The sequence below is a fragment of the Rhipicephalus sanguineus genome, chromosome 8 (genome assembly GCF_013339695.2).
Source record: "Rhipicephalus sanguineus isolate Rsan-2018 chromosome 8, BIME_Rsan_1.4, whole genome shotgun sequence".
Taxonomy (NCBI): Eukaryota; Metazoa; Arthropoda; class Arachnida; order Ixodida; family Ixodidae; genus Rhipicephalus; species Rhipicephalus sanguineus.
In genome coordinates, this window is record NC_051183.1 from 32,547,216 (window position 1) to 32,562,881 (window position 15,666).

General features: G+C 51.4%; 1 protein-coding gene across 1 annotated transcript in view; it reads right to left on the bottom strand.

Annotated features, from left to right (window-relative positions):
* Positions 1 to 13,962: 13,962 nt before the first annotated feature.
* Positions 13,963 to 15,666, bottom strand: part of LOC119401674 (uncharacterized) — a 4,539-nt gene continuing 2,835 nt past the window's right edge. The window contains exons 2-4 of the mRNA XM_037668599.2: positions 15,211 to 15,279; positions 15,036 to 15,125; positions 13,963 to 14,141 (exon numbers count right to left, since the gene is read on the bottom strand). Of these exons, the coding sequence (XP_037524527.1) occupies positions 14,007 to 14,141; positions 15,036 to 15,125; positions 15,211 to 15,279 (294 nt within the window). The 3' untranslated portion in view covers positions 13,963 to 14,006. The remainder of the gene's footprint in view (positions 14,142 to 15,035; positions 15,126 to 15,210; positions 15,280 to 15,666) is intronic.

Consider the following 15,666-nt stretch of genomic DNA (forward strand, 5'->3'; position numbering starts at 1 on the left):
TCCCAGCGGTGCCACGGTCATCCAACGCATCGTCCGTCTCGCGAACACTAGTAACACGAGAAGTTAGGCTGGCGTTCATTCCTACCCTGCGGCACTGCGCACCGCTGTGCTCCCAGGCTGCGTTTGGCGCCCTTCTCAATTTACTGCTCAGCACCGGTTAGCCGCGGCGGCATCTGGCTGCGTCATTAGACGTAAGGGTTTACCCGTGTCCGCGGTGAAAGAATGCCCGTGTCCTTGAAAAGAACGATCGCTTTGCGAATGCTCTCTGCATATGTTTTCAACTGGCCTGTGCACGGTTCCTGATTGCAATACATCCTTCGTTAAAGCGTGTTTCTCGTTGCGCCAGCCTCCCATAGGCACATTATTGAATGCTACAGCTTAGTACGGTGCAGCAGAAGTGCGTGCATGCGGGTTCGCGTCCCCGTAAAGCATAAACATGTCTGGAAATTGATAGCTGGGTGCAGAAAAATGTTTATACAGGTTGGCACAAACATCTTTGCTTCTGCGTCTTTTTGGCGCTAGAGTGGCAGGCGCATGCAGTCAACTCTCACTTTCTTTTCGCGCCAATATTTGTGCCTTTGGTGGCCCCTGCATGCTCTTAGCGCTCGTACAATTTTTCGTACAATCGTTCGCGCCATGGTCGCTTTCTGTGGGGCTTGTGAAGTTCACTCCTTCGTTAACACATTTTTGTTCGCTCTGTGTATTCAGATATCATTTCTGCGGAGAACTGATAGGATTTATTATTTTTTAAATAAATAGCAATACTTACCACGCTGACGCTTGCGGTTTTTCTTGTACGAAGTGCGCGTGTCTTCTACGCATCCCATCCTGCTCGATATGGCCTAAATATGCTGCACTGTCTGTGGAATGTGCATTACTCTGTATTGCGTATACTGACTCAGGTGTCAGTGAGGCTTTTTTGTTTGCGCTGATGACCGTGTTTATCAAAATGTGGCCGTCTCCTTTAATAACAAGAAAATGAATCATATGAAGGTGCTATAAATCCAGCGTAGCCTAATTCTTTCCAAGAATCGCTTGTCGCGCGCATTACTGAGTTTCTGCGTAGTATGCCTAATTGCGGCCCTCATTGAATTCATCACTCATACACAAGCGCGCGCGGAGGCTTCGCGTGTGGATGAAAAAGTGCTATTTGCACTCGGATGTCGAATGCCAGCGTTCTACAGAGCTGGCGCGTTTGGCTACATTTTGCCCCATTGAGCATCTGTCGTGACGAGTTTTCAGGTCGTACCACTGTAGCATAATGTCAGGTCTGTTAAACCTTACAACGCATGTTCTTCATTCCAGACATTACTCCCTGCGTCGTGTTAGCACTATGAAACCGGGAGACGACTTCGGAGATCCCGACGTCCTCACACTCGCCGAAGATCACATCGTCCTCAAACTGGAAACCGCTTTGGCGCCTGACGCGACGCTCCCTGAAGGACTCGCATTCGGCCTTGGCGGCTGCATTTTCGATGGACGCGAAAATGTTTGAGGCCCGTGTACTTAGATTTAGGTGCACATTAATGAACTCCAGGAGGTAGAAATTTCCGGAGCCCTTTTCTACAGCGTCCCTCATAATCATATCGTGGTTTTGGGACGGTAAACCCCAGATAATATTATGACTACCGAACGGCAGCACTCTCCGACCGTGCTCAGAAAGTGTTGCAGGGATCCTTTAACAGGGCTAGTATGTACACGAAGGTGGCGGATAGGAGAGCGAGAGAATCAAGGAACGACAGAGAAGTTACAGAGACGCATGTTCGATTTGCTATCCCGAACAGGGCAATGGAAAGGGGGTAAGGGATGAAGTGGCACTAATTTGCGTGCGTTCCTATCGTTCGAAGGAGCACGTCTCGTAGCGTGCCGCGAAGACAACTTCAAGTGAACGGTATAATTAATTTGCCCGTTCATGCCTGCCATGGTATATAGCCAGATATATATGACATTTTGAGTGAAGACAGAGAGCGCCTCCTCTCTGGGATGTGGCAAGGGAGTACAAAAGCTCACGGCGCTCCCGTTGCAGTAGATTTTTGGGAGGCCATGCATATTCACCACAACCCAGATGGGATTATGGCGGCACCCAGGGAACCGTTTTCGAAATAAGCTGCACCACTACAGTGAAACCTCAGGAAGTGCGTAGCCTCTCGTGCACATTCAAGCAACTTTTTTTTTTTGTTCCCGGGCTAAATGCAGCGCTCGTGTCGTTCTTGCGTAGGCCCTTGTGACAAGAACGGAACAGGAACGATTCCGAAAGGCGTCATCCTCTTTCGCGAGCCAGCGCTCGCTGACGCTTTAAAAGGACACTAAAGGCAAATATTAAGTCGACGTTGATTGTTGAAATGGCGGTCCAGAAACCTCGTAGTGCTAATTTTGTGCCAGGGAATTGCTTATTTTGAAATAAAATCACGTTTTAGTGGTCCGCATCGCGTTAGCGCACTTCAAGTCACCCGCCTGAAAGCTGTCTTTTTCACGTCACTGTTGCCGTGCCCAACGTTGCCCGCATTTACTGCGCGTCGGCGTGCAAAGGCGGCGTGTACCATTCGGGCATCCGGCAACATCACATGCATGCGGCACTTTGTCGAACTTTCTGTCAGAGCGACTTTCACGAGCTTGCAAAACACACGCGGCAGTATGCGATACCGAAACTACCACTGAGACGCGACCGCGTGAACGAAGCAGGGCGCCGGGCGAAGCGCAGTTCGGCGAAAACGGAATCTTTGAACTAAGCGCGCCGTTCCCCATGGCAACGCCAAAGAGGTTCTTTTTTCCGTGAATCATACAGAAACGAACAAGCAGCATTTTATTACCTCTCTTGATGCGCAAAAAATATTTTTTTTATTGTAGGTAGTTTTACGAAGGATTAATTGTAGTCGGACTCTCTCACGTCATCGAGATCATTTCCAAAATGCCCCGCTCGTGGCGCTCATCGTGTGATGCATTCAGTTTAATTTCTCGGTAAGTAAGGCAATGCTGTTGATAATATTGCCGTTTAAGACGTTGTCATACATTGAGCTTTCACTCTGACATAAATTTTATTTGCCTTTAGTGTACCTTTAAGCATACTTGCTCAGCGGAGTCCATGGGCGGGCGGAGGGCGGAGGAGTGCGGGAGCGGCTTATAAAAGCCCCGCGCAGGTGCCGAATAGGCGCTGGTGGGAGGAGTAATCGCGCGCTTGCCGAGTCGGTGGCACCCTCACTGCGCGGCGCGTGTCTCAGTCGGATGTTTCAGAATCGACTTTCTCGAATTAAGGTAAATTATTGTGATTAAGTTTTGGTTATTTCCGCAGTTTGTATTATTTTTTACCTTCTTATTTTGCATTGGTTTTGAGAATTTTTCGGCTTGTCGGCTTGTATCGACCACCTAATGTTTACCCGTGACTATGCGACATGGGACTGTGGATGGACGACATGCCTGGCCCCTAAGTGCTACGAACTTAAAACTGTATAGATGTGATTATGAGATATCATTCACAACAGCTCTAAAACAGCCGGTGTGGTGTTTAAGGTGGGGGGTAACATACGCGGTACACAACATATACACAACTCCACACACAAGTGAAACATACACGGAAACATACAAATGGAACAACAATGGAAACACAAGTGAACACCCAGCGTTGCTTCGCATCCCCACATGGTTTCCCTTTAGTAGGAAATGGTGGAATTTTTTTCTTCTGCTTTATTTTTCTTTGTGCCTTTTTATATACATATACATACATATACATATCCCGGACATGACGGCAACGGCAAAAATCAGCCGAGAGTGCCCATATAATTGCTGTCGCAATAAAAAAGTACTGTCAGGCCCCAAACCTACTGCTTCTCCCTTTATTGAGCACCTTGCATTCCCCTGGCATAGCGATTTCTTCACTAAATATTTTCAATTTTAATTATTTCGTAATTTATGATTTTCACTTGAAACTTATATCTTGTTTAGGTACACTAGCCAAGCCAATATAATATTTAGAACCAGCTGAGATAACCCAAACATTTCTTGGCCAACCTCCCACATTTATCACGAGCCACTCTTACCGAGTAGAACAGGGACAAGAATAATCCCACGCGGCTGCTTCGGGCATTCGCTTGCCCGACTTGGCCGATCCCCCTGAGTGGGTAGGTGCCAATCATCCCAGAAGCATCATTATCATCATCGCTTGGCACCTGCGCTGTGCGCGTGGCGCAGACAGCGTAGAGATGCGCTAGATCGAACGCATCGGGGACAACGTCTCGCCATGGGAGCTTCTTTGCAGCCAACGACGATGGCTTCCAACGAAGAATCACAGAATACCGGCTCATCTGCGCCACCAAATTACTCGTCACCGCATTCTCGTCTGCCTGTTCAAGGCGCACAGGATTTGACTTCGTGCACCATATTATGAGTAAACACTGGAAGCCGGGCTGCCAGTGCCTCGCCACCTGATTCGCCGAGATGCCTGCACACGGTGGCGCCTCCGGAGAGAGGCCAGCATTCGGTGGACGAGGCGTCGCCGAGCATGGTGATAGGAGCCTACGTACCTCCTGTAGGGAGACCACGTGTCGATAACGATCTACGAGGTATCCGTTACCAAACTCCCGCCGAACACCTACGCTATGTGCCTTGCTGCGTCACGTCAGGACTAAACGCGGGAAGGCGGGCTGCCAGTCCCTCGCCACGAGATTCGCCGAGATGCCTGCACACGGTGGCGCCTCCGGAGAGAGACCAGCATTCGGTGGACGAGGCGTCGCCGAGCATGGTGATAGGAGCCTACGTACCTCCTGTAGGGAGACCACGTGTCGATAACGATCTACGAGGTATCCGTTACCAAACTCCCGCCGAACACCTACGCTATGTGCCTTGCTGCGTCACGTCAGGACTAAACGCGGGAAGGCGGGCGGCCAGTCCCTCGCCACGTGATTCTCCGAGATGCCTGCACACCGTGGCGCCTCCGGAGAGAGGCCAGCATTCGGTGGACGAGGCGTCGCCGAGCATGGTGATAGGAGCCTACGTACCTCCTGTAGGGAGACCACGTGTCGATAACGATCTACGAGGTATCCGTTACCAAACTCCCGCCGAACACCTACGCTATGTGCCTTGCTGCGTCACGTCAGGACTAAACGCGGGAAGGCGGGCTGCCAGTCCCTCGCCACGAGATTCGCCGAGATGCCTGCACACGGTGGCGCCTCCGGAGAGAGACCAGCATTCGGTGGACGAGGCGTCGCCGAGCATGGTGATAGGAGCCTACGTACCTCCTGTAGGGAGACCACGTGTCGATAACGATCTACGAGGTATCCGTTACCAAACTCCCGCCGAACACCTACGCTATGTGCCTTGCTGCGTCACGTCAGGACTAAACGCGGGAAGGCGGGCTGCCAGTCCCTCGCCACGAGATTCGCCGAGATGCCTGCACACGGTGGCGCCTCCGGAGAGAGGCCAGCATTCGGTGGACGAGGCGTCGCCGAGCATGGTGATAGGAGCCTACGTACCTCCTGTAGGGAGACCACGTGTCGATAACGATCTACGAGGTATCCGTTACCAAACTCCCGCCGAACACCTACGCTATGTGCCTTGCTGCGTCACGTCAGGACTAAACGCGGGAAGGCGGGCTGCCAGTGCCTCGCCACCTGATTCGCCGAGATGCCTGCACACGGTGGCGCCTCCGGAGAGAGGCCAGCATTCGGTGGACGAGGCGTCGCCGAGCATGGTGATAGGAGCCTACGTACCTCCTGTAGGGAGACCACGTGTCGATAACGATCTACGAGGTATCCGTTACCAAACTCCCGCCGAACACCTACGCTATGTGCCTTGCTGCGTCACGTCAGGACTAAACGCGGGAAGGCGGGCGGCCAGTCCCTCGCCACGTGATTCTCCGAGATGCCTGCACACCGTGGCGCCTCCGGAGAGAGGCCAGCATTCGGTGGACGAGGCGTCGCCGAGCATGGTGATAGGAGCCTACGTACCTCCTGTAGGGAGACCACGTGTCGATAACGATCTACGAGGTATCCGTTACCAAACTCCCGCCGAACACCTACGCTATGTGCCTTGCTGCGTCACGTCAGGACTAAACGCGGGAAGGCGGGCTGCCAGTCCCTCGCCACGAGATTCGCCGAGATGCCTGCACACGGTGGCGCCTCCGGAGAGAGACCAGCATTCGGTGGACGAGGCGTCGCCGAGCATGGTGATAGGAGCCTACGTACCTCCTGTAGGGAGACCACGTGTCGATAACGATCTACGAGGTATCCGTTACCAAACTCCCGCCGAACACCTACGCTATGTGCCTTGCTGCGTCACGTCAGGACTAAACGCGGGAAGGCGGGCTGCCAGTCCCTCGCCACGAGATTCGCCGAGATGCCTGCACACGGTGGCGCCTCCGGAGAGAGGCCAGCATTCGGTGGACGAGGCGTCGCCGAGCATGGTGATAGGAGCCTACGTACCTCCTGTAGGGAGACCACGTGTCGATAACGATCTACGAGGTATCCGTTACCAAACTCCCGCCGAACACCTACGCTATGTGCCTTGCTGCGTCACGTCAGGACTAAACGCGGGAAGGCGGGCTGCCAGTCCCTCGCCACGAGATTCGCCGAGATGCCTGCACACGGTGGCGCCTCCGGAGAGAGGCCAGCATTCGGTGGACGAGGCGTCACCGAGCATGGTGGTAGGAGCCTACGTACCTCCTGTAGGGGGACCACGTGTCGATAACGATCTACGAGGTATCCGTTACCAAACTCCCGCCGAACACCTACGCTATGTGCCTTGCTGCGTCACGTCAGGACTAAACGCGGGAAGGCGGGCGGCCAGTCCCTCGCCACGTGATTCTCCGAGATGCCTGCACACCGTGGCGCCTCCGGAGAGAGGCCAGCATTCGGTGGACGAGGCGTCACCGAGCATGGTGGTAGGAGCCTACGTACCTCCTGTAGGGGGACCACGTGTCGATAACGATCTACGAGGTATCCGTTACCAAACTCCCGCCGAACACCTACGCTATGTGCCTTGCTGCGTCACGTCAGGACTAAACGCGGGAAGGCGGGCTGCCAGTCCCTCGCCACGAGATTCGCCGAGATGCCTGCACACGGTGGCGCCTCCGGAGAGAGGCCAGCATTCGGTGGACGAGGCGTCACCGAGCATGGTGGTAGGAGCCTACGTACCTCCTGTAGGGGGACCACGTGTCGATAACGATCTACGAGGTATCCGTTACCAAACTCCCGCCGAACACCTACGCTATGTGCCTTGCTGCGTCACGTCAGGACTAAACGCGGGAAGGCGGGCGGCCAGTCCCTCGCCACGTGATTCTCCGAGATGCCTGCACACGGTGGCGCCTCCGGAGAGAGGCCAGCATTCGGTGGACGAGGCGTCACCGAGCATGGTGGTAGGAGCCTACGTACCTCCTGTAGGGGGACCACGTGTCGATAACGATCTACGAGGTATCCGTTACCAAACTCCCGCCGAACACCTACGCTATGTGCCTTGCTGCGTCACGTCAGGACTAAACGCGGGAAGGCGGGCGGCCAGTCCCTCGCCACGTGATTCTCCGAGATGCCTGCACACCGTGGCGCCTCCGGAGAGAGGCCAGCATTCGGTGGACGAGGCGTCACCGAGCATGGTGGTAGGAGCCTACGTACCTCCTGTAGGGGGACCACGTGTCGATAACGATCTACGAGGTATCCGTTACCAAACTCCCGCCGAACACCTACGCTATGTGCCTTGCTGCGTCACGTCAGGACTAAACGCGGGAAGGCGGGCGGCCAGTCCCTCGCCACGTGATTCTCCGAGATGCCTGCACACCGTGGCGCCTCCGGAGAGAGGCCAGCATTCGGTGGACGAGGCGTCACCGAGCATGGTGGTAGGAGCCTACGTACCTCCTGTAGGGGGACCACGTGTCGATAACGATCTACGAGGTATCCGTTACCAAACTCCCGCCGAACACCTACGCTATGTGCCTTGCTGCGTCACGTCAGGACTAAACGCGGGAAGGCGGGCTGCCAGTCCCTCGCCACGAGATTCGCCGAGATGCCTGCACACGGTGGCGCCTCCGGAGAGAGGCCAGCATTCGGTGGACGAGGCGTCACCGAGCATGGTGGTAGGAGCCTACGTACCTCCTGTAGGGGGACCACGTGTCGATAACGATCTACGAGGTATCCGTTACCAAACTCCCGCCGAACACCTACGCTATGTGCCTTGCTGCGTCACGTCAGGACTAAACGCGGGAAGGCGGGCGGCCAGTCCCTCGCCACGTGATTCTCCGAGATGCCTGCACACCGTGGCGCCTCCGGAGAGAGGCCAGCATTCGGTGGACGAGGCGTCGCCGAACATGGTCGATGAAGCCTACGTGCCTCGAGCAAAGCGACGACGCATCGAGGAGGAAACTAAAGTAAAACGTGAGCTATCACCCACTCAATTGAACTTGCGCGGCTAGTAAATTCTGTAAGCCTGCGTCAGAAACGACCCGATAGTTGCAGTGAATGTTTTAGTTTTAGCGTCCTCCTGAAACAAATGCTAGCTTTGAGTCCCTCAGACCCGTGGCGTGTCTAAAATGCATGCCTGGGCTAGTTGGTGCATGGTCTGACAAAAAATTTGGAGGTTAAAAGAAACGACGACAAGAAAGGACAGGACTAGAGTCAACTAACTAACTTATCGGCAGAAACATTGGATCCCAGGTAACTTCAGGCGCATGCGCTTTAAGTGCTCATTAATGTGAGGTGCCTGAGGTGCTTATGAATGTGAGTCGCGCAAGCGCCTGAAGTTCTCGGGGATGCAATGTTTTCCCAATAAATCAGTTGTTAGTTGGTACTATAGTCCTGTCATTTGTTGTTCTGATTTCCTTGATCCTCAAAATTTTTTTCACACCCGTAAAGTGTGGCAGAGAGGGAATCAGGACAATCCTATCCAGCTGTTGGAATCCTATGAGCGGTACCTCCACGAGCGCCACCTTGTGGTATTATACTGCATGCAGCCTTGGGAAGGTGTGTTTTATTTCGCGCGCTACCGTTGGTTCCAGCGTTGGCACTGGCGTTACCGGCGGCACAATCTGTCCGGTGACTAAAAAAGAAACAAGAAAAAAGAAATGCGGGAAGTTTGCACTAAGTCGCGCAAAGCTTGGTACAGCGAAGCACGGGCCCGTCGCCGCTGGTACTCCCGGCTGACCGACACGTGTAGCTTCGAGATGCGCGGCTTCCTCCTCCAGAGTACGCACTTTCTTAGGACGCCCCGTGACTGTATCGGCACGATCGGGCGCAACCAGGCGACTGTAGAGCGGAAGTTATGTGCGACGTTTCCGTCGGTGGGCGTGGCTTAGCTACTGCGCATGCGCGGCTTGGCTAGATGGTGCGGTATCCACCAACTAGCCCAACTTTCTATCTCGTTGGTCGTTAGATGACGCGATGCTTGCTTCCTCTTTCCTTCTATCTCATTTTCTCTCTCTTTCTTTCTCTCTCTTTCTAAATTTCTTTCTCTTTCTCATTTTTTTCTGTGCTATGCTTTACTCTCTCCCCTCGTACCTTCCCTCCTCCTCCCCCTCACGCTCACTTCCCTTTCCCACCCCTTGCTATACAACACTACACAAGACTATGCTATGCTCTGCTAGCGTGCCTGGATAGCCGAGTGGTTGGGACGCTCACCTTCGGATCGATGGTACGTGGGTTAGAATCCCGTCCCGTGAAAAAATTTTTAAAGCAAAAATTTCTCTCTTTCATTGCATATTTCTTTCATTGTATATACATTTCTTTCTGTCTGTTTTTTTTTCTTTCTCTCTCTCTGTACTAATTCTCTCACCCATAAGGGTTATTACAAGCCACGCCGGAGCGGTGAGTACTGTCGCACATACTCGTTCATGATGATGATAGTTTTTTGCGGAGCACAGACGTTTTTCTGCAAGCTTTAACAGCTTCGCTGTGAAAAATTGTGGACCAATTCCCGTGAAAGCGCACCGACGCGCTGGCAGATATGAAATGTTGGACCGACCCTGTACGCAGGTTGCCCCACGTAACTTGTTCCAAGGTTTTCAAAACAAAAGGCTCGTCAGGAACTTACTGAACCGAAAGCATACTGTTCGCGCTAACCTATGGTTACCCATTCCATTTTTATTCGTGGTTCGAGTACCGAGTGAGGCTCTTGTTTCTATTTAGATGCGAAGCATCTTATAGCGGAGTTCAATCCGGTGGTGGCGGTGTGCGGCGTGACCACCCTTACTGCGCATGCGCAAACCTTCTCAACACACCTCCTCTGCTCTCCACTCCCCCTCCCCCATTCTCCACTCCCCTCCCCCTTTCCATTCTCCCCTCTCGCGCGCCTCTTTCTCTCCTGAGCAACGCCGCGATGAGCGCCAGCGCATGCGCGTCCCCTCCCCCTCTCTCTCTTCTCCTACGCTCCCCCCCTCTCGCGCGCCTGCCGACCGCGTTCCCCGCTCGCCCTGTGTGAATTAACGGCCAGGCTAGAGAGAAGACACGACGCGCGTAGCGTTCCTCTTCGCGTTCCAGGACGCGAGGTCGGTAGCATGCCCAACGAACGCCAACGGAACGCGATCGTGCAAGTGATCCGGCTTTGCATCGCCTCATGGTCCCCTTTAGCGGGAGATGATGTAATTTTTTAAAGTGTATCCGGTCGAGCTCTTACTTCCGGTTTTCCGAATATTCATAAAATGTCTTCTTAACCCTTTGACACGCTATGTACAGTACTCAGGACTATGCATGGCTATGCTATGCTAGGAGCTGCTTGGCACATGCCCTCTTTGTGTGGCGCATAGCCGCCGAGCTTACGGTGGTCACCTATGGAAACAGTGCATACATAAACAGCTCCGCTGATAATAAGTGTTTGTATTCTTCTCTATTTTCAGACGCCATTGGGTACTCACCCGATTGGGCCAAGAAGACTTCGCGAGAGTGATCATAAATATTTGCAGAATGGGCAAGTACAACATAATCTTGAACAACTGTCAACGGGGTGCCTTACGTCTCTTGGACGAGCTCAAGATTACTGTTCCCGAAGCCCTGAGGAAGACGGCCCGAGATGTGCTGGGAAACAGCTGCACGTCTGGCACAAGGCTCATGAGCCTGCCAAAATCCGTGATCAAGATAGGCAACCTGCCTATAAGAGCTACGTTGTCTGGTCAAGAGAACGTTGACTTGGAATGGCAAGCATCGGAGGCGGCGGAAGTCACCCTGAATATCCGCTGCTATAGCCCCTTGCTTGAAAAAATTAATGTATGAACAAAGCACAAAAGTGTTTGGTTTAAGAGAAACCTGGAGAGTCACGTCTCGTAATTCATTACTTCACTAATAAGCAAATGCATTGACAGGACAACGTCTTTTCGTTGATAATCCAAAACGTGAATTGCTGAGGCGGAAACACGGTTGGGCAAATATACCTTGCGACTGTGTCGGTATAAACGATACATAATACTGAGACGACGAGTATTTGAGGCACAGATACGAGATACCAGGAGAACGAATGCATCCGATACAATACTTGCCATTTCTTTCTTAACCCATATATGCCCAGTGTCCTACATATAGGACGCTTCTTTGATGCCCTCTAACATCTCCATTTCTTTAGCTGATGACTAGCGTCATCTACAGCACATCAAGCAGGCCTCATTCTCAACGTGTGCAAGCCTACACATTGCTTGCTTTTCATGCTGCCACGTGCCGACCGCTTTCTCCGGGCAAACGCGTGCTTTGTGTGAAAGACGTTATGGAGCGGAAGAAGTGCACGTGAAGTGCCGACCGTTTTCTCCGGACAAACGCGTACTTTGTATGAAAGGCGTCATGGAGAGGAAGAAGTGCAATGTTGGTGCGCACGTGAAATGTTTCAAGGCTTACCACACCTGCACATAGCACACCTAATGCCCAGTGTCCCATATGTATAGGACGGCTTGAAAAACAGTGTTGTGTTTACCTGGCAGTAAATATAGAACTTGTGCTTTCTTTTGGGGGTAAAAGTACACTTTAAATGAAAAAGAATATTTGTTTTGTGATTTTTTCTGAATTTGGGCATATATGGGTTAAGATACCTTGATATGTAAGCGAATTTGTCACCAGAGTTCCATTGTTGGGGCTGCCACAAGGTATGAGTTTGCGTGCAAACATATCTACGACAATCATAGTTTGTTTAATAAATGCATGTACTTGGATGCGAGATTTCGTAATCTCTGATCTGACACACATGTCCTCATGACATCGTGTGTCAGCGCCCTTTCACATAATCTTTATCGGGTAGCGCAATGCTGCCTCCGTGGATTCCTGGCCGGGGCAGCCCTTTCACGAGCCATCACTTTAAACGCGATAGCGCTGAGGGCTCCATGTCGAACAAAATCCGGTGTCGTCTTTGGCGTCGCTGTCAGTGAGCGAAACATCATTCCGATAGGTACAAAGAATAAAAAAAATACGGAGCAGGTCAAATAACGCTTTGATCGATGCCAAGCTTCTCTGGCCAGCTCCGGCAAACAAAGTAAGCTGTGTTTAAAAGAAAGCCCGGCAAGTTTGAGCCGGTATGAGAATCGAACCCAGGACTTCGGGATGTGAGGCGAGCATGCTTCACGATTGCCACGTCGGTTCAAGCTGAATAAAGGGCATAGGCGCGCGCGCGGAGGCCGCTCCTTTAGTAACCTAAGAGGGGGGTGGGCGCAAAGTCTGCCCCATACATTGACTTAGTAGGGAGGGGTGCTGCGATTAACCTTCGCCCCCCCCCCCCCCTGATGGGGAACCCTGCGCACGCCTATGATAAAGGGAGACCTAGCGAGTGGGTTATCTGGCGTGTTATCGAAAAGAGCCCGATAACGATTTTGCGTTCTACTCTTGGAGCCGAAGCTTAAGCGAGCGTCCGCCACGCTTTACCGCGAAAGCTGTTATCAAATCACAAGATCGGATTTCGGTGGCGTACTTGCGCGCCGCCGGTGTCCGTAACCACTATCGTGCACAATGTGGAAAATAATCCTAGATGGAGCGGGATTTGAGCCCAAGTCCTCTGCGTAGCAGTCAAGTATTTTACCACAGAGCCACACCGGTGTTTGGAACTCCCTCACAAAAATACCCTCTTTATGTCGGGCAAGGAGTCATGTTCACAAATGTAATATAGCGTGGTAGAGAAGTAAAGTAACTAGGCGTCACATAATGTGAATTGCGTAACGAGTGGGTGGTGTAAAGCTTCCCACCCATTACAAAGTGCTCAGCTATAGTTCTTCATCGTCATCAGCAAAGTGCACATAATTCCTTACATATGTGTAGCGGGTACATCGATTCTCCGCAGCGTGATGAATAATGGAATAGTGGGTACATCCCTACTTCGCAAAATTATGATGTTCTATGGCGTAGTGGGTACCTTGCCACTGTGCTTGTAGTGGTCTCTTTAAGAGAGACTACTACGGACTCTAAAAAGAAGCTGCAATTCTTATGCATTACCGTAGGACAAGAGTGAAGTACCCACCCCCTTACAAGTCGCTAAACAAGCAGCAGTCGACAACATGGCGATTATTACAGACACGGGCATTCCCTACACCAGCGCTGTATAGTGGCATTTACCCAGACGTTTATACACCACAATGCAAAGCTTGCGGGACGGCTCGCGCCAACCTCGACCACATTATATGGGCATGTCCTGCAGCGACACACACCATTAAACACAGCACAAACCCTATATTTAATATAGCCATGACCGAGGAGTGGGAGGCTATCCTACTCAGCGCGTGCCCGGAGGACCAACTCTGGGCAGTCCGGCTACCCGGAGACGTCGCCAAGACTCAAGCTCTGGCCGCAGCCTGAGGAAGGAGGGCTCCGGTAGGGCTAGGCGCCCGGCCCCCGCCTCCCTTGACACCAGCAAAGACACATAAGGTTTCGTTTCTCTCTCTCCAGTACTGCGTGTTCCGCGCAGACCTGGCGCTTGTTTGATTGGAGTCAACTGTATGAAGAACTGTTTTTGAAGCGCTCAACCTCAATAAAGTCAGTTTTCCATTTGTAGTGTGAACACTGTCGGGAATGAACAATCTTCCCCGTTTTCGGCGCTCCAAGCATTTTATTGGCTATCAGGAACATATCCTCTTACGTGCAATTAAAACTCTCGGATTGCCCCTCGGTAAATGTTGAGACGTTGCCTTGGCTCAGGTCGGACTGGTGTGACAGGTCCCTTCCAGTCTGCACCAGTATTACCCCGAATGTTATTACCGCTCCGGTAACCTGCAAAGTAGGAAAGAGGTGTTTTATAATGTCGTGGCGGCCTTAGAAAAGAAGGCAAATAAAGAATCTTCCGTTTTCGATCATTTCTGCTCAACGTCGAAGTAACTTCATTGTGCTTGCCAATGGCTTATGCCAAAATAAAATTTGCATTAGTCGTATATGGGCCATAGTAGATGTAGCCCGGTTTGGAAACGCCTCAGTAATGGCAAGCTCACATAACGGTAAAACACGAGAACACCGCAGAGATGCAACAGCATCGCCATGGGCATATGTCGGCAAAAAATTTGGAGCTCACTCAGACTCAATAAATATATTTTCCGCCTAGGGCTCATTCGGACTCAGGCTCACCAAAAGTTTCCTTCAAATCTTCAAATACGAGTTATCAGTGGTTGCAATTCAGTAAGGACGTTTTTATAGAAATGCACGACGACTCACACGGGATATTTTTAACAAAAACTCCTCCCGTCCCTCGGCGGTGTTCAAAGCCCCCCCTTCCCCCCGGAGGTGTTCTGGATGCTGGCGCCGCTGCGGACGGCGCCAGCATCTACAGCCACGCGCTCGGCCGCTCTACACAAGTTTGATTCAGACTGTACTTTCGTGTCCAGATTCACAATGGCTGACATTACATGAAATCGTAAACAGCAGGACAGTAAATGATACCATATCTCAAAAATGGCTAAGGTTTAGCAAAGAAATTTAGGATGAGCCCTGATAATCGGCGAATGAGATAATGTCTTGCAAAGTAATCGCGCCACAGTCTCTCGAGAGAAATACGAAGCGCTGATTTTTTGTATTTGCCTTCCTTGAGTGTGATGATATAAGAGAATCGTAACAAAAACAATTTGCGCACAATGCACTTGGGTAACTTCATTCCAGAAGCGTATTGAGAATTACCGTAACAAGAAGCCCACTGTCAAGGCGGAAGAAGTTTCCTCCGGTTAAACACATGTCCTCTGGTTCGATGATGTTGTGCAGATAACGCACCTGCGAGAAGGCGGTATGTGCTGCGTAAAATTTAGCAATATCGAGACATATCTGGATCTTTTTTTTCTCAGAACTCAACATTCACCTGTATGAGGTACTCGTTAGTTGGATGTTCGATGGCCAATCCCTTAGCGGTGTCCTTCAATTTTATAGCCTAGGAACAAATTAAGGAAGAGTTAGCAAAAAAGTTCAAGACTATTCAGTGTACTGATACCAACCGTCGATTCTGAAGTCATAATTTGCACAAGCTTTCCAATGGCAGGCTCCTGGCTTAAACAGCAAATTTCCTTAACTTATTTTGTGTGAAACAAACCAATTTGCGATTCCTTATCTACACAATGCAATATATAGAACCATATTTTCTATTTGAAGGAAGCCGAAGGTGGTATGAGATTTTGTTTCACTCGTAATTTATTTAACTTTTCCAGCGGAACTTCGCGAAGAAATTATGTGTATCTCCTAAACGTGACATTTCTTTTTATTCAGGTTTCTTTGAGCGATTAATAATCATGGATCAACGAAGACAGAGATAAGATGTAGC